At 39.8% G+C, this 22154-nt stretch overlaps 1 protein-coding gene across 1 annotated transcript in view; it reads left to right on the top strand.

Moving 5' to 3' along the window:
• SPMIP4 (sperm microtubule inner protein 4) overlaps positions 1-22154 on the top strand; it is a 62898-nt gene that overhangs the window by 6762 nt on the left and 33982 nt on the right. Inside the window, exon 3 of the mRNA XM_003407069.3 lies at positions 10993-11169. Coding sequence (XP_003407117.2) covers positions 10993-11169 — 177 coding nt within the window. The remainder of the gene's footprint in view (positions 1-10992; positions 11170-22154) is intronic.

Genomic DNA, 22154 nt, shown 5'->3' with positions numbered 1-22154 from the left:
CTAAAGTATGTGAGACGTAGTTTTCACATCCTTGCTTCTAAGAGCATTCTTGTTGTACTTCTTCCAAGATAGATTTGTTCGAGATTTGTTCATTCTTTTGACAATCCATGGTATATTTTACAACTAAAAAAAAAACAGTCATATAATATTAATATAATATACAATATATTTAATATTCTTTGCCAACACCACTATTCAAAAGCATCAATTCTTCTTTGGTCTTCCCTATTCGTCATCCAGCTCTCATATGCATATGAGGCAATTGAAAACACCATGGGCTATTGAGAAAAGGGTTACAATGTCCAACTATGATTGTGGAAATAACTGTTTCTTCCATTAATTCTGTCCATTTTTTGCTTAATTAGAATCTCTGTTACAAGATTGTGTCTGTTATTAGATACGAATTTAGGATTGTTATGTCTTCTTGGTGAATCGACACTCTTGTTGTTATGAAATGTCCTTTTATCTAGTAATACCCCTTGTCTTGAAGTCTGGTCTGTTTGATATTAATATAGCTTCCCCAGCTTTCTTATGCTTAGTGTTTGCATGGTTTGTCTTTTTACATCCGTTTACTTTCAACCTATGTCTTTATATTTAATGTATGTCACTTTTATATAGCAAAAATGTTAGGCCTTGCTTTTTTAATTGAGTCTAACAATTTCTGGATTTTAATTGGAGAGTTTAAGTTACTTACATTTAAAGTAGTTATTGATATAGTTGAATTTAATCTTGGTGTTTGTTTTCTATTTGTCCCATATGTTCTTATTCCTTTGTTTCTCCACTCCTACCTTCTTTAAGTGGGTTAATTACTTTTCATTATTTCATTTTATCTCCACTCTAGACTTTTTACCTATACCTCCTTATATATACTTGTGTGTATATGTGTATGTATAATATACCATGGACTGCCAAAAGAACAAACAAATCTGTCTTGGAAAAAGTACAGCCAGAATGCTCCTTAGAAGCAAGGATGGTGAGACTATGCCTCACATACTTTGGACGTGTTTATCAGGAGGGATCGGTCCCTGGAGAAGGACATCATGCTTGGTAAAGTGGAGGGTTAGTGAAAAAGAGGAAGACCCTCAGTGAGATGGACTGACACAGTGGCTGCAATGATGGGCTGAAGCATAACAACGATCATGAGGATGGTGGAGAACCAGGCAATATTTAGTTCTGCTGTACATAGGGTCACTGTGAGTCAGCACCTAACAACAACAACGTGTGCATGTGTGCAACTTTAATTCATAACTCTCTACTTTGAATTAATTTTTACCACTTCACACATAGTATAAGAACCATACAACAGTTTAGTTGCCATTTACTACCTCCTATCTTTTGTCTTGGAAACCCTGGTGGTGTAGTGGTTAAACTGTTATGGCTGCTAACCAAAAGGTCGGCAGTTCAAATCCGCCAGGCGCTCCTTGGAAACTCTATGGGGCAGTTCTATTCTGTCCTATAGGGTCGCTATGAGTCGGAATCGACTCGATGCCACTGGGTTTGGTTTTTTTTTTTTTTATCTTTTGTCTGTTGTTGCCATATATTTTACTTCTACATGTTATAAATCAGGTAATACATTGCTGTTATTTTTTCTTGTAACAGTCAGTTGTCTTTTAAAGAAATTAAGAAAGAAAACTCTTTCATATTTACTCATATATTTACCACTTCTGGTTTTTGTTATTCCTTCTGTAGATCTTAATTTTCCTGATTTTACTTCCTTAGACTGAAGAAATTTCTTTAGCATTTCTTATCGCATGAGTCTGCTTTAAACCATTCTCCCAGCTTTAGCTTATCTGAAACTATTCTTATTTCACCTTCATTATTAGTCCATTTTCATTGGATATAGACTTTTAAGTTGATAATTTTCTTAAAACACTTTGAAAACAATGGGACCATATTGTATATAATTCAGTTTACCCCCCTCTGGCAGCTTTTATGATTTCTCTTTATCTTTAGTTTTCAACAGTTTGTACTTCTTGGATCTGAGTTGTTTTTTATCAAGTTTGAAATTTTTTTTGTCTATTTCTTCATATTTTTTTATTCTCCATTATCCCTCTCCTCTCCTTCTGAAACTTCAGTTACATGTATGCTGGACTGCTTGATACTGTCACATAGGCCATTAAAGCTCTATTCTTTTTGTTTTGATATTTCTCTCTGTTTTAGTGTGGGTAATTTCTATTGGCCCATCTTCAAGTTCACTGATCCTTTCTTCTGCAGTGTCAAATCTTCTGTTAAGCCTTTGCAATGAATTTTTTATTTTAGATGCTATATTTTTCCAGTTCTAGGATTTCCATCTGGATCCTTTTAAGAATTTTCACCTCTTCCTTGACGTATCCCCATTCATTATATCCATCTCTTCCTGTAAATTGTTTAACATACTTATAATAAGAAAAAAATATTATATATTAAAATCTTTGTTAATTCCAATATCTGTGCTGTCTTTGGGTCAGCTGTTGACTTTTAATCTTTGATTATTGGTCACATTTTTCTGCTTATATCTAGGAATGTTTTGTTTACTAGACATTGTGAATGATATATTGTAGAGACTCTGGGTTTTATCTTCCTCTGGAGAATGTGAATTCTGTTCTAGTAAGCCAGTAAATTACTAGTGTGGGGTTTTTATGAAGATGAGTCAGTCTTCCCCCTTAGTTTTAGGTAATAGTTCTTAGTCCTAGGATCTCTTAGTCCTAGGATGTGTGGCTTTTCTAAGGTTCTGGTTGTATACCACGCCCTTCTAACTTGGCAGGATTCTATCTTAAGATTTTGTCTCCCCAGTACTGGTCACCTGTTGAAATCTCTGATCAGATATTTAGCCTCCTGAGTGTTGCTTTTCATGGGCTTTCTTAGATTATTTCCCATTAATGTGCAGCTGTCAGCCAAGAAGTTTAGGGAAATTTTAATGCGTATTTGGGAACTCCTTTTTCTGTGGCTCTCACCTTTCCTGGATTCCCACCTTAATTTCCAACCACTCTGGCAACCTGAAAGCAGCCCAGTAAGTCTGCCTCTTTCAGCTTGATCTCTCCTGACGTGCCATAAACTAGGGATTGCTTTCTAGGGAAAAGCCAGTTAAATGTGGTTCTCACCCAGTGTGCTCTTCTTCTTTCAAGGGTCATATCTCCTTTAGTTTTTGCCGTATCTGATTTTTCTCCAGTATCTTCAAACAGTTGGGTTTTTAAAATATGTTATCTAGAGTTTATAATTGTTGCCATCAAGAGAGTTAGTCCAATACAAGCTACTCTGGCACACACCATGACTGGAATGGGAATTTGTGTAATGATTGTTCTGAGAGCATTCAGAATAAATTTTGAGATATTCCTTGAGATAACTGAGGATAACCTTCAGTAGTGTTTCTATAAAGCATACTGTCTCCATCAGAAATAGCAGACTACTAACCTCTACCCCTGACTTCTAAACTAGAATCTGAGTGACAATTTTTATCTGTTCTAGGTGGTGTATGACTGTGAATATTTCATTTCCCAACCCCAGCCACTTACACCAACATGTAGTCTTTCACAGTCCGATTAGCCTCATAATCTCTATTTGGTTTGTGGAATAGAGAATGTTTTCTCTCTTTCCAGATAGATAGAAGCTAAAGCATTCATAAGTGAAATGGCCTGTAAACATGAAATTAGGTAACTAGAAACAGAACCCAAGCTTGACACTTTCTAGTTTTAGAGTTGTTGGACAGTTGATCTTCCCTGGTAGTTTCCTTATTTGTGAACTAGACCAAGTTCCTTTCACCTCTACTATCTATCTATTTATCACAGGATTTCAAGTACGTTCCAATTAAAAGCCATTAGAGCACATATATAAACAGCCTTTCCTACTTTCTAGGGTACCTGAGCAGAATTTCCAGATTTTATTTGGTTGGCAGAATATATCTGGCCACGGCTGCTTGTTTATAACGAAAGAACACTAGAACAGTGGTTCTTAGCCTTTTTTTTTTTTTTTGCCTTCGCAACCCAAATGATAATGTTTACCTGTGACTCTCAGTGGTGATTGTAGCTATTAAATAGGATAGGTTTTGTACGGTTTCCTAAGATCTATCTATGACGCCACCTGTTTCTCTCCTATTGGTCAAGTAACACCTTGGTTGAGTATCACTGTCCTAGAGAACACTCAAGCGCTCCCCCGTACTTTGTTCACGCTCCATTCCAGCACATATGCCACCATATTGTATTTTTCTCAATGTCTATTTATTCCACCAAAGCAATGCTTCCTACACCACTTGTCTAAAATGTAGATCCCTTGGATCACCCCAAACATATTGATCAGGATCTCTGGGATTGAGGCCTAGGAGTCTGCATTTTAACAAGTCCACGAATTCCTTTGCAGATAAAGTTTGAGAACTACTGCACTAAACATAAGTTTCTTCAAGGCAGCGACTGTCTATTCATCGTTATTTCCCAAACCCTCCTTTCCAGACCACCCTAACAGGTAGGAAGGGTCACAATTTTATCTTCTTCTCTTCTCAACGGAGCCACTCCTGTAGTCCTTCCTTGCCAAGTCTCAGTTCAATTGCTAATGTTCATATCACTCACTGGGAATTCATTATTGTGATGTGTACTTTGGAAACTCTTTGGTTTATGAGGACTTTTTTTTGTTGCAGGTGACAGAAAAAAACAACTCAAACTGGCTTAAGTAAAATGGTCATTTGATTTGTTGGCTCATGTAAGTGAAAATTTCCCAGCATTATAACTGACTTCAGACACAGGTCATATAATGGCATGGGGGCATCTTCAGCTCTTGGTTCTGCTTTCCTTTGTGTAGGCTTTTTTCTTGGGCAGGCTCTCCCCAGATTGTGATAAAATAACTGCTAGCAGGTCCACGCTTACATGTGGCAGCTTTCCAAGGCCAGGGAAAGGGAAAATGGGAGAAAAAACTTGAGAGGACTTTTATTAGCTTATCTTGGGATGTTTGCCCATCCCTGGACCATTCACCAAAGGCCCGGGTCATGGGTCCCACCCTGAGGTTCTGCCCCACCCAAATCACATGGGCAGGACAGGAGTGGTTCCCCGTAAAGAAGATTGGACTCTGTTAGCACAAAAAGGGGTTTCAGGCAAACAGAATTAACAGATGTCTACTTCTTCTTGCATCTCGATATCTGACTGTTTTACTCCATTGAGACTTTGAAATTGTCATATCTGATTGAATTCACTGTGCCCTGGAAAACACTCATCTAAGATTTTTCACTGAAATTTAGATCTGCTCTACCTAAATGGGCCTATTGTTGGTGTGTGATTAGTTCTAAAACTCTTCAATTGGCAAGAAATTTAAGGGAAGCATCTTTGAGGAAATACTGCTTTTTATTAATTGACTATAAAATTAAATACAACATGTGTTCAGCTACGTGTAAACTACAAGATGGTATCATTTGAAACAGCATCTAGGTACAACCAGGCTCCTGACTCCTAATAACTAAAACCTTGCTTTCCTTTTATTCTGTGTGAATTCTTTCATTTTACAGTCCCCAGATTGGATGCCAGGATGATCATGTATTCTCAGAACCTCTCCTCTTAACACCTAGTTCTCTTAAAAAGAAGCTAGACAGCTACAGAAAGAGAAGATTCTCTCTTCTCTTAATGTTATTTGTCTGAACTTCTCCAGAAAGTGTTAGCAGGGCAACGGTGGTACCTCTAATCTATCACTGCTGAGGTTTGCTTTTTCAGACCAGGTTCAAGGTCCATGGCTACTAACTTTAACTTCAAGGTATCTCAAAAAAACAACACAACACAACAAAATCAACAGGAGAGGTGAGCACAATTGGACTAAACCAAAAGCAAAGAAGTTTCCTGAATAAACTGAATGCTTCGAAGGCCAGTGTAGCAGGGGCAGGGGTTTGGGGACCATGGTTTCGGGGGACATCTAGGTCAATTGGCGTAATAAAATCTATCAAGAAAACATTCTGCATCCCACTTCAGTGAGTGGCGTCTGGGGTCTTAAATGCTAGCAAGCAGCCATCTAAGATGCATCAATTGGTCTCAACCCACCTGGAGCAAAGGAAAATGAAGAACACCAAGGACAAGGTAATTATGAGCCCAAGAGACAGAAAGGGCCACATAAACCAGAGAACTACATCAGCCTGAGACAAGAAAAACTAGATGGTGCCCGGCTACAACCAATGACTGCCCTGACAGGGAACACAACAGAGAATCAGTCCCTGATGGAGAAGGAGAGCAGTGGGATGCAGACCTCACATTCTCATAAAAAGACCAGACTTACTGGTCTGACCGAGACTAGAAGGACTCTGGAGGTCATGGTCCTCAGACCTTCTGTTAGCCTGAGACTGGAACCATTCCCAAAGCCAACTCTTCAGACAGGGATTGGACTGGACTATAAAATAGAAAATGATACTGGTGAGGAGTGAACCTCATGATTCAAATAGACATGAAACTATGTGGGCAGCTCCTTTCTGCAGTGGAGATGAGAAGGCAGAGGGGGACAGAAGGTGGCTGAATGGACACAGGGAATACAGGGTGGAGAGAAATGTGCTGTCTTATTAGCGGGAGAGCAACTAGGAGTACATAGCAAGGTGTATATAAATTTTTGTATGAGAGACTTGTAAACTTCCACGTAAAGCACAATTTAAAAAATCAAAAGAAAACTCTTGGGTTTTAGCAATTACCCTTCACAACGGTAGGAATAATCATGAGTCCAGCATGACTAAGTAGCACTCAGCAACTTAACTTTCTAAACATTGATGTACTTTAAGGGACACTATCTTTTTTTATTTTTTAATATCATAATGTAATTTGAACTAAGTCGGCAATTTTAACAGTGATGTAAAATGATTTCCTTGCATCAGCCTACTTTTTATTTCTTCCCAGAATGGCTAACACAGTCTAGCTCCAGCACTGGTCTGCAGACACGTACATCAAAATCACCTGAGGAGCTTTGTAAAAATACAGATGCCTAGGGCACAGTGGTTAAGAGTTTGGCTGCTAACCAAAAGATCAGCAGTTTGAATCTACCAGCTGCTCCTTGGAAACCCTATGGGGCAGTTCTGCTCTGCCCTATAGGGTCACTATGAGTTGGAATCGACTCAAAGGCTCAATCTCTAGACATTCAGGCTCAGTAGGTCTGAGACAGAGAGACGGAATATGTATTTCCTGAAAGTTTTTCAGCTTATTTGGGGGCTGATAGGTTAAGTGGGGGTAGCAGAAGGCACTAAAAACAGTAGGAAAACCAGGATTATGGTTCTGGTTTACCCACTGACCAAGGGCAAGTTAATCTTTATAATTCAGTTACTTTATTCATGTGTTTGTTTTGAAACAATTAGAGTATTTACTATTTTATATAATCTGACTTGCTCTTCTTTAAAAATACTAAGTCAATAAATGGGTGGTATTCTTTGGTATTTCTCCTGAAAATTTAAGAGTGGCCTGAACAGCTATTCAGAATCGTCACAGATCCCTATCTGTTTTTCATTCAGCTGACTTCTCTCTAGCAAGTTCTTTAGCTCTTCAGGCAAACAAACATCAGTTAAGGAAGTGCTTCATTACACGTTCCCATTCTGCTTCTGGAGTCGTTCCATTGCTTTCTGATTCCTGGACACTTTTCTTGAACATTAATTCTCTACCAGCTGAAAAAATGGAAGTTATGTTGATTTTGAGTTTTCTTTTAATCTTGCCTTCTAGTAATTACTGGCTAAATTCAGCCTCTGGGTTTGTGACTTGGTGCTCAGAGTACTGTAAAGTGACTTCAAAACCAGATACTGGTTTATGGATAGGGAGTGGTATTTTTCTCAAAAACAGGTAAAGATTTAATTTTCTTTGGCTACAGGTTACAGCACTGATACTTTGATTATTATTTTCTTTGTTTTAGGGATGTGTTTTATTTAAGCTTTACAAATACTTAGTAGTATTTATTTTAATGGGTTCTTTCTATAAAATGCTGTTAGCATTAAAGCTAAGGGGGAAAACGTGAGACTCTAAAGTAAAAGAGAAATATGACTTATTTATGCTTTGCCTTTTATTTTAAATGGTTTCCTGCAACTTACTAGCTTCAGATGGATGGCAGCCTAAATGACTGATTAACATTTTCTCCTGGCTCATCTTCCTGGGATAATGTAATGTACAGGGGTCAGATGTTGAGAAATTGACTCATTTACGATTTAAATATAACTTTTACAAACTTAGATATTAAAACTTAGGTTGTCATTAATCAAATGTGTTTAAATATTTTTCACTTGCCATGTCCTCCAAACGATGTCTATAAGTCATATAGTCATAGAGCTGCTGAGGGCCTTAGATGTCTGCGAGCGGAGTGTCCCTTCTACAGCACCTCAAATCAATGGTTGCCCGGGTGCCCCTTGACTAGCTAATGCAGGGGCTGGCAAACTTTTTCTGCAGAGGGCCAGATAATAAATATTTTAGGCTTTATAGTCTCTGTCACAAATACTCAACTCTACCATCGTAGGGTGAAAGCAGCCATAGACAATGAATAAATGAATGGTTTTGGCTGCATTCCAGTAACATTTATGCAAACAGCCTGTGTGTTGGATTTGGCCATAGTTTGGGTAGGGACTGTAGTTTGCCAACCCCTAATCTATTGACCTTACGAGATAATACATTTAATTTATAAGATACTCCCATTTCCTGGATGGAAATATCTCCATTCAGCAGATGTTTACAGGGGATTCCATTAAGCCAAGCTCTGTAGTGGTACAAAGAAGAAGGAGCTCCACAGTCTATATCTCTGTCTCTGTCTCCAAGCTCTGAGTTTCTGACTGACTCTGTTACTCCCAAGGTATAGTCTAAAGGGCTGATACAGCCTCTCAGGATATTGTTTTCTTCTCTTGCTTCATCTCTTACAACTCTTCTCTACTGAGCCCCAAATTCCTGAATTCCATATCAGCTGTAATTCAGCTATTTTCTCAGCCCTTAAGTTCCACTTAAATCTTTATTCCATGTCTTGGGAAATCCAAAGCTTTCGCTAAAATTTATCCAAATTCCCAGGATGGGGGTAGAGGTGAGGCTTTAAAGTCTGTTGGTCATTTCTGACTATGAGTTCCCGGTTCTGTTGACCACCACATTGACCCAGAAGTGAAACCCAGTATTTTCTCAATTTCCTTCAGATACTGTCCACGCAGAGCATTTATGAATATGATAAACTTCACTGAGCAGTTGGGGGTCAGGAGGAAGAGTCACGTCACACCATACTACATGTAACTTAAAACCCCTAATATGCCCTAACTTCTGTATTCATCAGTTCTTTAACCATGGGTCACTAGGGGTCTCTGGCTGGCTTTTCACCAAATGCAATCTCCAGCCTCCTCCCATCTTGCTGGCTCCTGTCTTCTCCCTCTCCCTTTACTCCCCTTCCCTCTCCTCTTTCTACCTCAGGAGTAAAAACACAAATAACTCCCACTGCAGAGCAGCTTCATCCATCCTTTAGGTTGCTTGGATTCTACCAACACCAATACTTTTAAGATGTTTATCTCTACACCAAACGGCTTGGCAAAATATTTTATCAAACAAAAATAGTTCCCTCTCTAAGAGGGATTTCAAAGCCGACATTTTCAAGATTTTTCAATTCCATAATCTTTCCCATCTTCAGGACTTTTTGCATTCTACTCCCCTTGCCTAGAATATTCTTTCCTCTCTTCCACCTAGATAACTCATCATTCATTAGAGCTCATCTTCAGCAGGGATTCCTCTAAGAACGCTTCCTCCAGAGAGGATCCTGTCTGTCTTGCCAAGTGCCTAAGAGACCACGTTAATCCAAAGTCAAGTCTTGGGCCCATGCAAACTTGAGCAAAAGACCACTCTTCTAACTCACCTTTAATGGAGGAGTGTAGCCTTCTGGGGGCCCAGCATATTGTAGATATGGTCTCCTTTAGATTCCTATCTGGCCCTGAACTTTAATATCTGTACCTTTCACTCCGCAAGGCCCTTAAAACAAAAGTATGAATTTTCCAGAATTGGTGCTGCTCTAAGGGCAAAGGTAGGTAGCTTCTGCGCTTCTTTACCTTTCTGGGTTCCTATTTTTCCTCTTGTGTAGGCCTGGTATCCCTTTCTAGTATTGACAGCAATTCATTGCTTTTAAGAAGATGTTTTCTTTGTCAGCATTTTTATTTATTTTCATTGAGAGCGTTGGTGCAAATAACCTGGCTTTCCACCATTGGCAACTAGAAGTCATTAAATCCTTCCTAATTAGGAAGCAGATCTTTTGCCAGATATATTCTTCAGTGTTTTGTGAGACCCTCTCCCTAGCCAGGGGCTTTCATTGTGGTGTATTGGGCTGCTTGCGTCCTGGCTTATTCACTCATGCCCGCAGTCATTGAACAGACTCTGTTGAGCACTTTCTATGTGTCAGACACTGGGGTAAAGCACTGTTAAAACAGTAAACAAGATAGGGTCCTGCCCTCCACTCCTTTGTTAAGAAAGAGCAGAGAAAAATCATCTGAACTATTCGTCTTCAATATCAGGCTAAATACTACCAGCCAACTGAGGAAATTTCCATGTCTCCAACCTACTGAATAGCACTATTGTAAGGGATGGGACTATTGAAGACCTCATTTCTATGGAAGGTAACTTGAATAGGACAATGCTTCTAAAATTTTAGTGTGTGTTAAGAATCACCTGGAGAGTTAGTTAAAACAGATTACTGGCCCCATCCCCAGATTCTGATTCCTAGGTCTGGGGTGGTGCCTGAGAATTTTAATTTCTAACAAGCTCTCAAGAGATGCTAATTCTGCTGGTCCAAGGACCACACTTTGAGAACCACTGTTACAGAAGCTCTAGGTAGAATTTAGGATCAAGTAGCTTCTCCTTCACAATACTCGCCATTAAAAAAAAAAAATCTATAGGCCTTCAAGAATTTGATCTGATTCTTTCAAGGGTCCCATGATGTCCAAATAGCCAGTGTGTATCATAATCTACCCTACACTGAGAATTCTATGTTCCAACAATGATAAAAAAAATAAATAATTATGAAGCTATAGGAACTTGAGGTATTTCTGACGCTATTTCAAAAGTCTCTCTTTTTTCACAGGTATCAGGAGTTAAGGGAGTCACTCCAACAATGCAGGCTTCCCTGGGGTGCCGATAGGGAATATGGTGGGATAATACCAATTTCACTCCCAGAGGAACACAGGCCAAAATGTGAACCTCCTCGTGTCATGGGTAAAGGACACCAACATTATGGATTTGGTGGAGAAACCTGGCAAAGGTAAATAAGCTTTCTGCCATTTACAGAGAGGTCTTTATTATCCATTTTTCTTTGTTTCTATTGTGAATCCTTTCTTAACTTAAATAGGCCTCTAAACTTATTTCATCCACTATTTAGAGAAGAGACAGATGGTGTCAAAACCCATAGGACTATACAACACAAAGAGTAAAACCTATTGTAAACTATGGGCTATAAAAAAAAATAGTTAATAATAATGTATCGGTATTGGTTCATCAGTTGTAAGAAAGGTGCCACACTAATGCCAGATATTAACACTAGAAACAGTGCAAGGGAGGGAGGGGGTGTATGGGAACTCTTTGTACTTTCTGCTCAATTTTTCTGTAAACCTAAAACTGCTTTAAAAAACAAAGTCTATTGTTAAAAAAAGACGCAGATGGGAAAACTAATTATAATTTCTAATGGTGAAATCATTTTTAAAAATCTGTTCATGAAGCATTTTGGTGTCCTTAGAGATTTTAAAGTACTGTGATCAGAAATTTTGATTAATCTAATTCCCTTGCTTATCCCATCTTACCTAAAACTAAATGGAAATATTCCTGAGAGAAAGATATTAAATTAAAAGTATTTTTCTTTGAGCAAATAGTTGGTCTAATTTGTACAGATGTTCTTGGTTATTGGAACTTTTGCTTTATAATGTATTCAGCAATCTTTATTGCAGTCATTAGAATCTATCAAGGCATTATTTTCAAGCGTTAAAATATTTCAGTAATAATTTATAAATCTTAAAATCATTTCTTCAGAAACTCTATTCAAAACACAGGTTAAAACTGAAGAAAAGGAAAAAAAATCTGAGCAGCAAATTAAATGTCACATTAACTATTTACTAAAGATTATGAAGGGGCAGTGGTGGTTCACTGGTAGAATTCTCACCTTCCATGCAGACTGCGTGACCCGGATTCAATTCCTGCCCAATTCACCTCACAGACAGCCACAACCCACATGTCAGTGAAGGTTTGTATGTTGCTATGATGCTGAACAGGTTTCAGCAGTGCTTCTAGACTAAGAGGGACTAGGAAAAAAAGCTGGCAATCTACTTGCAAAAGTCATTGAAAACCCTATGGATCACAATGGTCTGATCCCCAACCAATCATGGGGATGGCGCAGGACTGGACAGTGTTTCATTAAGTTGTGCATGGGGTCACCATGAGTCAGAGCCAACTTGTCAGCAGCTGACAACAATAAAGATTATGAAATTCCTCAGAGCAAAATCCGTTTATCAAACCTTTACACAGAGCCTACCTATTCCTGCTTTATCTAACAATCCTGGCTACCTGGTTTACTAAAAATATAGTTACCTGGTGTCTTCGTTATCTATAACAGAATATATCATAAGTGGATGGCTTCCATAAACAGAAGTTTATTCTCTCACAGGCTAGTAGGCTAGAAGTCCAAATTCAGGGCACCAGCTCCAGGGGAAGGCTTTCTCTCTCTGTCAGCTCTGGAGGAAGGTCATCAATCTTCCCCTGTACTAAGAGCTTCTCAGCACAGGAAGCCCAGGTCCAAAGGACACATTCTGCTCCTGGCACTACTTTCTTGGTGGTATGAGGTCCCCCGTCTCTCTGCTTCTTCTCTCTTATATCTCAAAAGAGACAGACTTAAGACACAATCTAATTTTGTAGATTGAGTCCTGCCTCATTAATATAACTGCCTCCAATCCTGCCTCATTAACATCATAGAGGTAGGATTTACAGCATATAGGAAAATCACATGAAATGACAAATGCTGAACAATCACACAATACTGGCAATCACGGCCTAGCCAAGTTGATACGTATTTTTGGTGGACGCAATTCAATCCATGACATTCCACCCTTTGGCACCTCAAAATTCATGTCCTTGCCACATGTAAAGCACATTCACTCAAAAGTCCTAAATCAACTCCAAGTCCAAAATCCAAAAATTCCTCTTCATCTGTGAAATCTAGAATACAAGTTATCTGCTTCCAAAGTACAATGGTGGAACAGGCACAAGGTAGACATTTCCATTACAAATGGGAGAAATTGGAGGGAAAGAAGAGGTAACAGGAACCAAGAAGTCAGCAGAACACACTGTATTAGCCTTCAAGGCTTGAAAATAATCCTCTGTTCTCTGAGACTATTTAGGCAATGACCCTGCCCTCCAGACTCCTGGTGTTAGCCACACTCTCTGGATTCCGGGTGGAGGCCCCTGGGCTTCAGCTGTGCCTTCCAGGCCCACTGGAATGGCAACTCTGCTCCCTAGCATTTGGGTAGCGCCATTCTTCTAGTCCATCTGAGTGGCAACCCTACCCCCTCATCCCTGGCAGTCACCTTTCTTCTGCCCCTTGGGCATGGCATCCCTGCCCCCTTAGCTTTTGAACAGTGGATCTGGGCCGATCCCGTTGGTAGTCGTGACAGGCAGCCCCATACTCTGGAACCAAGTTGGTGAAGATCTGATTCTTTGAAACCTAGGAGGCTGTGGTCCACCCTTTGAAGCCCCAGAGGCCACGTCTCCACCCTTACAGACCCCAGCGGTGGTGGTTCTACCCTTGGAGACCCCAGTGGTGGTAATTCTATCCTGTGATACTGAGGCAGTTCTGCTTCCTGTGTTCCTTGTCTCTTCAGCTTCTGCTTCCTGGTTCCTTGGCGTCTTGGGCCCTCTGGTCTCACCGTCTGTGTCTGCCCTGCTGGGGCAAGTGTTCCAAAGCTCTTCTGCTCCACAGATAAGTTCCTGGAGGTACCCAACTCTGCCAGTAAACTTCCAATGGAAGGCATTCAGCACTCATGCTCCATGGGTCAGCAAGCCTAGCTCCACTGATAAGTGCCAGGAAGCCTCCTGTGCCAGGCACTCAGCTCTCTGCCAGGAACCTCCTGCACAAAGGCACTCAGCTCTCTTGCTCCCTGGGTTGGCTCTAGCGTTGTCTCGCACTGGTCTTCTGGTTCTGTTGCTGCTGTTTCTCTGATGCTGCTTCTCGCCATCTGTGCCACCTCCAGTGTAATAAAAAAAATAATAATAATAGCCTTGCTCATTTCCTTCTGAGTCTTCACCAAAATTGTCTTTGATGTCCATAATTCCACCAACCATCTCTTCAAGGCAATCTAGGCTTTTACTATTAAAAAAAAAACTTCAAAACTCTTCCAGCCTCTATCCACTCAATTTCAAAACCGCTTCGACATTTTAGATATTTGTTAGAGCAGCACCCCACTCTCTCAGTAACAAATCCCACCTTAGTTATCTAGTGCTGCTATAACAGAAATACCACAAGTGGATGGCTTCAACAAACAGAAGTTTATTCTTTCACAGTCTAGTAGCCTAGAAATCCAAATTCAGGGCATCAGCTCCAAAAGAAACCTTTCTCTCTGTCGGCTCTGGAGGAAGGGCCTTGTTATCAATCTTCTCCTGTACTAAGAGCTGCTCAGCACAGCATCCCTGGGTCCAAAGGACACACTGCTCCTGGCACTACTTTCTTTTGGTATAAGGTCCCCCTGTGTCTCTGCTTGCTTTTCTCTTTTATATCTCAAAACAGCTTGATTTAAGACACAACCTAATCTTATAGATTGAGTCCTGCCTCATTAACATCATAGAGGTAGGATTTATAATACATAGGAAAATTACATCAGAAGACAAAATGGTGGACAATCACACAATACTGAGAATCATGGCCTAGCCAAGTGGACACACATTTTAGGGGGACACAATTCAATCCATGACACCTGGTTTTTTGTTCTAAAGCAGTTAAAAGAAATAAATTAGGAAAGGAAAGCACAGCTAGATACAGGCACATTAATGGTCGGGACACTGAGCAACTGACGACCGACCTTACTGGAGGCCTCAGCAAGGCAATAAAGAAGCAGACAAATGAAAAGATCTAACAGTCTGAGACCAATTAGAAAGATTCAGACATCTGATACACATTATACATAGTGAGGACCTCAAATTCATTCGTTCATTCAAAAGATTTTTTTAATGCTAACTATTTTTTTTTAGATAAGTAGTAACTTTGGTGAAGGGTAAGACATGTACACAATACTGGGGAAATCAGCACTACTCGACCAAGGCAAAGTCATAGAAACTTCACAGACACATCCAGACTCCCTCAGGGACTGGATTGCTGGGCTAAGAGTTGGGGACCATGGTCTCAGGGAACATCTAGCTCAATTGGCATAACACAGTTTATAAAGAAAATGTTCTATATCCTACTTTGGTAAGTAGATTCTGGGGTCTTAAAAGCTTATGAGCAGCCAGCCATCTAAGATACTCCACTGGTCCCACTCTGTCTGGAGCAAGGGAGAATACAGAAAACCAAAGACAAAAGGGAAGGATTAGTCCAAAGAACTAACGGACCACAACTACCACAGCCTCCAGACTGAGACCAGCACAACTAGGTGGTGCCTGGCTACATCACTGACTGCTCTGACAGGGATCACACTAGAAGGTCCTGGACAAAGCTGCAGAAAAATGCAGAACAAAATTCTAACTTACAAAAATGATCATACTTAGTGGTCTGACAGAGACTGGAAAAACCCTGAGAGTATGGCCCCCAGACACCGTTTTAACTCAGTACTGAACTCACTCCTGAGGTTCACCCTTCAGCCAAAGATTAGACAGGCCCATAAAACAAACAATCATATGCATAGCAGAACCATATATAGGAGACTAAACCGGCACACCAGCCCAGGACAAGGACGAGAAGGCAGGAGGGAACAGGAAAGTTGGACGAATGGAAATGGGGAACCCAAGATCGAGAAGGGGAGAGTGTTGACAAGTCACAGGGCTGGCAACCAATGTCACAAAACAATTTGTGTATTAATTGTTTAATTAGAAACTAATTTGCTTCATGCAAAGCACAATTAAAAAAAAAAGCATTTCTGCCAAAAAAGATTTTTTTAAGTCTCCACTTTCATGGAAATTACTTTCTAATATACCAGTAGATTCGTAATATCTTTGTAAAGTGAATGTTGTTACCCTGATTTTGCACATGAATAGACAGAGATCTCAAGAGACTCAGTACCTTGCTTTGAGTCAGACAATTATAAAGTTGTGGAACAGGGATTTGAGTCCAGGCCTGTTTGACTCCACAGCCCAAACAAGTTCATTTCACCTGCTAATTCACTCATTTACTCATCCACCCATTTACATGTCTATTCAGCAATTTAAGTATAGCAAGCATTGTTCTAGAGACAGGGAGTATAGCTCCTGATGGAGTTTACAGCTGTTGTCCGCGAAATTTGTACATTGAAAAAAATGTATAATATTCTAAAAGCATTAGAAGTCAACTCACAGAATTACCCACAGATAAAAAGAAAAGCCAAGACTAGTTTCTTAAGGGAAATCCAGCTTGAAATGAGAGGTTTGTGTTTGGCCCCTTGTTGCATGCAGCCCTAGGACACTGGGAGAGGAAATATTTGTACCAATTAAAATGTCAGCCAGCTGTGTCAGAAATATAGGTTAATGCTAGTAAAATTAATTTTTTTAATTTTATTTTAAAAACGGCATGAACTTTGATGCTGTTCTTAAAACCTTTGTCCTGACTATATCCGTACATCTCTCCAATGTTACTTCCTTTTTCTTAGAGAGAGATATCTAGAATCATGTTCTACATGGAGGTTATTTGTGTAAACTTTTCTGTAATTAGTCAAATTTTTATAATGGCAGTGTATCATTTCCATAAAAATCACAAAACAGTCCCCTTTAAAAACAAGCACATGTATCGAGTACTTCTTTATGCCACACATTGTGCTCAATATTTTATAGCCCTTATCTAAATTTTTTTTTATCTAAATTAAATTACACTTGCTTTTTAAAATTTACTTTGCAAATAAAACTACTTTCATTCTTTTTAAAATTAAATTTTAATTACAGAAGTTATTCATTTGTATGGGTTAGGATTTTTCTGTTGCAAACAACAGAACCGACTCTGGCTAGTTGAAGAACAGGCTTTATGAGAGGATGTTAGGTTAGCTCACTGAATTGTCGGAAGGGCTAGAGAAATAGGCTAATCGCTACGCTTTCTAGAACAACAGGCAGACTCAGCCCCAGGACTAGCCTCATCAGAGAACGTGTCCCTGCTTAAACTGGTACCTCTCCTGCCACCTAATTAGCAATATGGATGTCCCAGACAAAGGCCACTCATGTCCAAATCAGAGTCTAGTAAATATATGGATGATTGGTAGAACTTAGGGCACCCATTTGCACCCTGGCTTCTAGGGAGGCTGGGAAGTAGAGTTTTCTAGATTTTACCTAGGAAAGTAACAAAAGTAAAGACGATAAGACAGTTGAAAGTGACAGTTGACTGTCGCTCTAAACAACATCAACAGTATTAACATGCTTTTTTATTCAAAAAGTGGCCCATGGACCAGCAGCATCAGCATCACCTAGGAAATGATAAATGCAGAAATTTGGGACCAGCCCCAGTTTTACAGAAACATTTTAACAAGATGCTCTAGGCAATTCTAATAAGGTTTTCTAGACAATTCTAACATGCAACAAAGTGTGAGAACTGCCACTCTAATGTAAGAAAATGTAACAATTTTTCATAAAAATACACTCACCTTTCCAGAAGGAGAGACCCAAAGCCTCATCAGTTTCTGCATCCAGCTCCAAGTCCAGGATCTCTGAGTGATGTTTACTCTTCTAGTTCAGTCATAATCTCATCCCGATAGTCTAAACCTTTGTGCTTTAATGAAATTAATTATCAGCAACATGCCCTATATGAAGTAATAAAGAACAGAAAGAGGAAAAAAGATTAGTGTGTGTGTATATATATATGGATATTCACATAAAACCCAACCTATTGCTATCAAGTCAATTCCGACTCATAGTGGCCCTATGGGACAGAGAAGAACTGCCCCATAGGGTTTCCAAGGCTGTAATCTTTACAGAAGCAGACTGCCACATCTTTCTGCCATAGAATGGCTGGTGGATTTGAATCACCAACATTTTGCTAAGCAGTCAAGCATTTTAACCATGTGCCACTGGAGCCCCTTGAATACACATATACATGCGTATATACATATCCATATATATCTACATGCACGTACACACAAACACACACACATACAAATATATACAATACACATACACATGTATATCACCATGGAGGAAAAGATGGGAAGCAACTACTGTCCACATTTCTGCAACTGGTCAAGAGGCTATTGTTGGTGATGCATTTTCCTTCCTCTACTATCACTCCAAGTTCGTTTGACCTCAGCCAGTACCTCAGCTGGCAAAGTTCATTATTTGATGGCATGATCCAAAATTTTGTTCCTGAAAGATCTGACCCCTTGGTGGCTCTGTGTGTCTTAGTTATCTAGTGCTGCTATGACAGAAATACCACATGTGAATGGCTTTAAAGAACAGAAATTTATTACAGTTTAGGAGGCTAGAAGTTTGAATTCAGGACACTAGCTCTAGAGGAAGCCTTTCTCTTTCGGTTGGCTCTAGGGGAAATTCCCTGTCCCTTGGTTCCTTAGTGATCATCCTGTGGCTTGGCATTGTCTTCCCCCATCTCTGCTCTCTTGCTTGCTTGCTTAATCTCTTTTATATCTCAAAAGAGACTGACTTAAGATACACCTACACTAACACTGTCTCATTGATATAACAAAGAAAACCCTTTCCCAAATGGGATTATAACCAGGGGTTAGGATTTACAACACATATTTTTGGTGGACACAATTCAATCCATAACAGTCTGTGTTAGGCTTCTATAGTATTTCATTAACTTTATACCACTGGAGGTAATATACTAGGAGATGTCCAAAAGATTCCTCAGGCTCCAGTAATACTCCTTTCCCCCATCATGGTATAGCAGCAACCCTCTTGCCCCTTGATAATCAGGATCAGTCACCTCAGCCTACTTGGTATAATCCTCTCTTGCCTATTTTATTCAGAGTTATAAGGAGTCTAGAATTACTGTAGCAGTTCAACTTCCAATTCAAGGGGATTGTTGTCGCACCCCCTGAGGGAAGCATTTCTCCCCTTGACCTCCAAACCAGTGGAGCCCAAGTTGACGGGGGAGGAAGCAAAAATTCTCAAGTGTAACAGTAATTTTACAGTACTAAGGGCTGTTTCCACTTCCACCCTTTGGTTGTTAGACCCATGCATTCTGGCTGTAGGGAAAACAGGAATATTTATCGGCCACTGGTTCAGAGCATGGGCCACACTCTATAAGACAACGCTCAACCATAACTGAATCTTTAATAGGCCATTCTACTCTTCTGAAAGTATGGTAAGACCAGTGAATCCTTTGAATTCAACCATTGCCTTATTTCTTTTGTGGTAAGTTAAGTTCCTTAATCAACAGTAATATAGTTTAAGATCGCAAGTCAGTGAATAAGATATTGAGGAAGTCCACTGATGATGTTACTGGCAGAAGAATGGTGAGAAGGAAAGGAAATCCATATTTAGAAATGTGTGTGTTTTTTTATGTAATCAACCTACCACCAGATGGCTGATTAGCACACCCAAGAATGTGTTATACTAGTAAATGCTTAGGGTAGATCACGTCTGCTGGCAAACTCAAATGTGACAATAGCCAGGTCAGTTTTGGTAAAGAGAAGTTCATGTTGCTGAGCCTATGCACAATTTCTCTCCCTGTCCCTGTGATAACTTTGTTTATGAAGCCATTGAGCAGGCACTGGGGTAACTGGAGAAAGCCTGATTGAAATGCAAAGAATTGGTCATTTTTTGGAGGGATCCCAGAGGTCATGGCCCCTGGACTCTCTGTTAGCCCAAATCTAAAACCATTCTCGAAGCCAACTCTTCAGACAAAGATTAGACTGGACTGTAAGACATAAAATGATACTGGTGAGGAGTGTGCTTCTTAGCTCAAGTAGACACATGAGACTATGTGGGCAGCTCCTATCTGGAGACGAGATGAGAAGGCAGAGGTAGACAGGAGCTGGTTGAATGGACACAGGAAGTACAGGGTGGAGAGAAGGAGTGTGCTGTCACATTGTAGGGGGAGCAACTGGGGTCACATAACAATGTGTATATAAGTTTTTATATGAGAAACTGACTTGAATTGTAAACTTTCACTTAAAGCACAATGAAAAAAAAGAATTGGTCACTTTATCTACCTAATTATTATCAAGGAGCCCTGGTGGCACAACGGTTAAAGCGCTCATCTTATAACCAAAAGGTCAGCAATTTGAACCTACCAGCTGCTCTAAGGGAGAAAGATGTGGCAATCTGCTTCTGTAAAGATTACAGCCTTGTAAACCCTATGTGGCAGCTCTACTCTGTCCTAAAATGTTGCTATGAGTCAGAATCAACTCAACAGCAACAGGTTTTAATTATCATGAACATCCTCAATAATGGGGTTCTTTTGGTGAGCATTCTTCTGAGGTACAAATAACCCTCACACTCCTGGGCCAATCTCAGAGGATGGAAAGCAAATTTCTTTCAGTCTACATTAGGTAGATTAAATTCACAGTACAGACTCATTATAAAAATATAGGGTGGCTATTCAAAAGATAAGGGGTAGCCACAAGTGACAGTTGAACATTACAACATTAAGCATTACAGATAAGGTCTGGTTCCCTTTGACCTCTGCTCCTCCCCCTACCCGATCTGAGTTTCCTTCCTAGAGGTAATCCCTGTTGCTACTCTGGTGTGTCTCCTTCTACACCTTTAGTTATACATTTACACAATGATAAATGGACCCATCGAAAATGGTCTTATTTTGTGTGTGGAATCACTTGATAGTATTAGGCAATTTGGGTTTTCTTTTCTGTCTACAGCCTACAAATTTTCCCATGTCAGTAAATACAGGTCTACCTCATTCTTTGTAATTTCTCATAATGTTCTACAATATAGATACATCATAGATTATATAAGGAGCCCTGGCAGTACAATGGCTAAGCACTCAGCTACTAACCAAAAGATTGGCAATTCTAACCCACCCAACCTGGAGATCTGCTCCCGTAAAGATTATAGCCTAGAAAATCCTGTGGGGCAGTTCTTCTCTGTCTCATGGGGTTGTCGCTTTGAGTTAAAATTACCTTGACAGCACTTAACAACAACATAGACTATATAACCATCCTTGTAGTGTTTCCCTTTTTGTTCTTGTTGTTGCATTAACTATACTGTAATGAACAACCTGTACAAGCCTCCTTGAACTTGCTGGGTCACAATGTGAATATTTCTAACTTTAGTAGTTGCCCAAATGCTTTATATTCTTATGTCGGAGTCTAAAAGCATCTATTTCCCTACACTCAGCGAATTCCATTATATCAAACTGTATAGTTTTTGCCCCCACGTGTCCGTCAGTTTGTCGTACTGTGGGGGCTTGCGTGTTGCTGTGATGCTGGAAGCTATGCCACCAGTATTCAGATACCAGCAGGGTCACCCATGGAAGACAGGTTTCAGCTGAGCTTCCAGACTAAGACAGACTAGGAAGAAGGACCTGGCAGTCTACTTCTGAAAAGCATTAGCCAGTGAAAACCTTATGAATAGCAGTGGAACATTGTCTAATATAGTGCTGGAAGATGAGCCTCCAGTTTGGAAGGCACTCAAAAGATGACTGGGGAAGAGCTGCCTCCTCAAAGTAGAGTCGACCTTCATGACATGGATGGAGTAAAGCTTTCGGGACCTTAATTTGCTGATGTGGCATGACTTAAAATGAGAAGAAACAGCTTCAAACATCCATTAATAATCAGAACCTGGAATGTATGAAGTACAAATCTAGGAAAATTGGAAATCGTCAAAAATGAAGTGGAATGCATAAACATCGATATCCTAGGCATTAGTGAGCTGAAATGGACTGGTTTTGCCCATTTTGAATTGGACAATCATATTTTTTTATAGTCTACTATGCTGGGAATGACAGCTCGAAGAGGAATGGCGTTGCATTCATTTTCAAAAAGAACGTTTCAAGATTCTATACTGAAGTACAGTGCTGTCAGTGAAAGGATAATATCCATACAGCTAGAAGGAAGGCCAGTTAATAGGACTATTATTCAAATTTATGCACCAACCACTAGGGCCAAAGATAAAGAAATAGAAGAT

This window comes from Loxodonta africana, chromosome 8 (genome assembly GCF_030014295.1).
Source record: "Loxodonta africana isolate mLoxAfr1 chromosome 8, mLoxAfr1.hap2, whole genome shotgun sequence".
Classification (NCBI taxonomy): Eukaryota; Metazoa; Chordata; class Mammalia; order Proboscidea; family Elephantidae; genus Loxodonta; species Loxodonta africana.
Note: the sequence above shows the minus strand (reverse complement) of the source record. Positions and strands in the feature narration are given on the sequence as shown.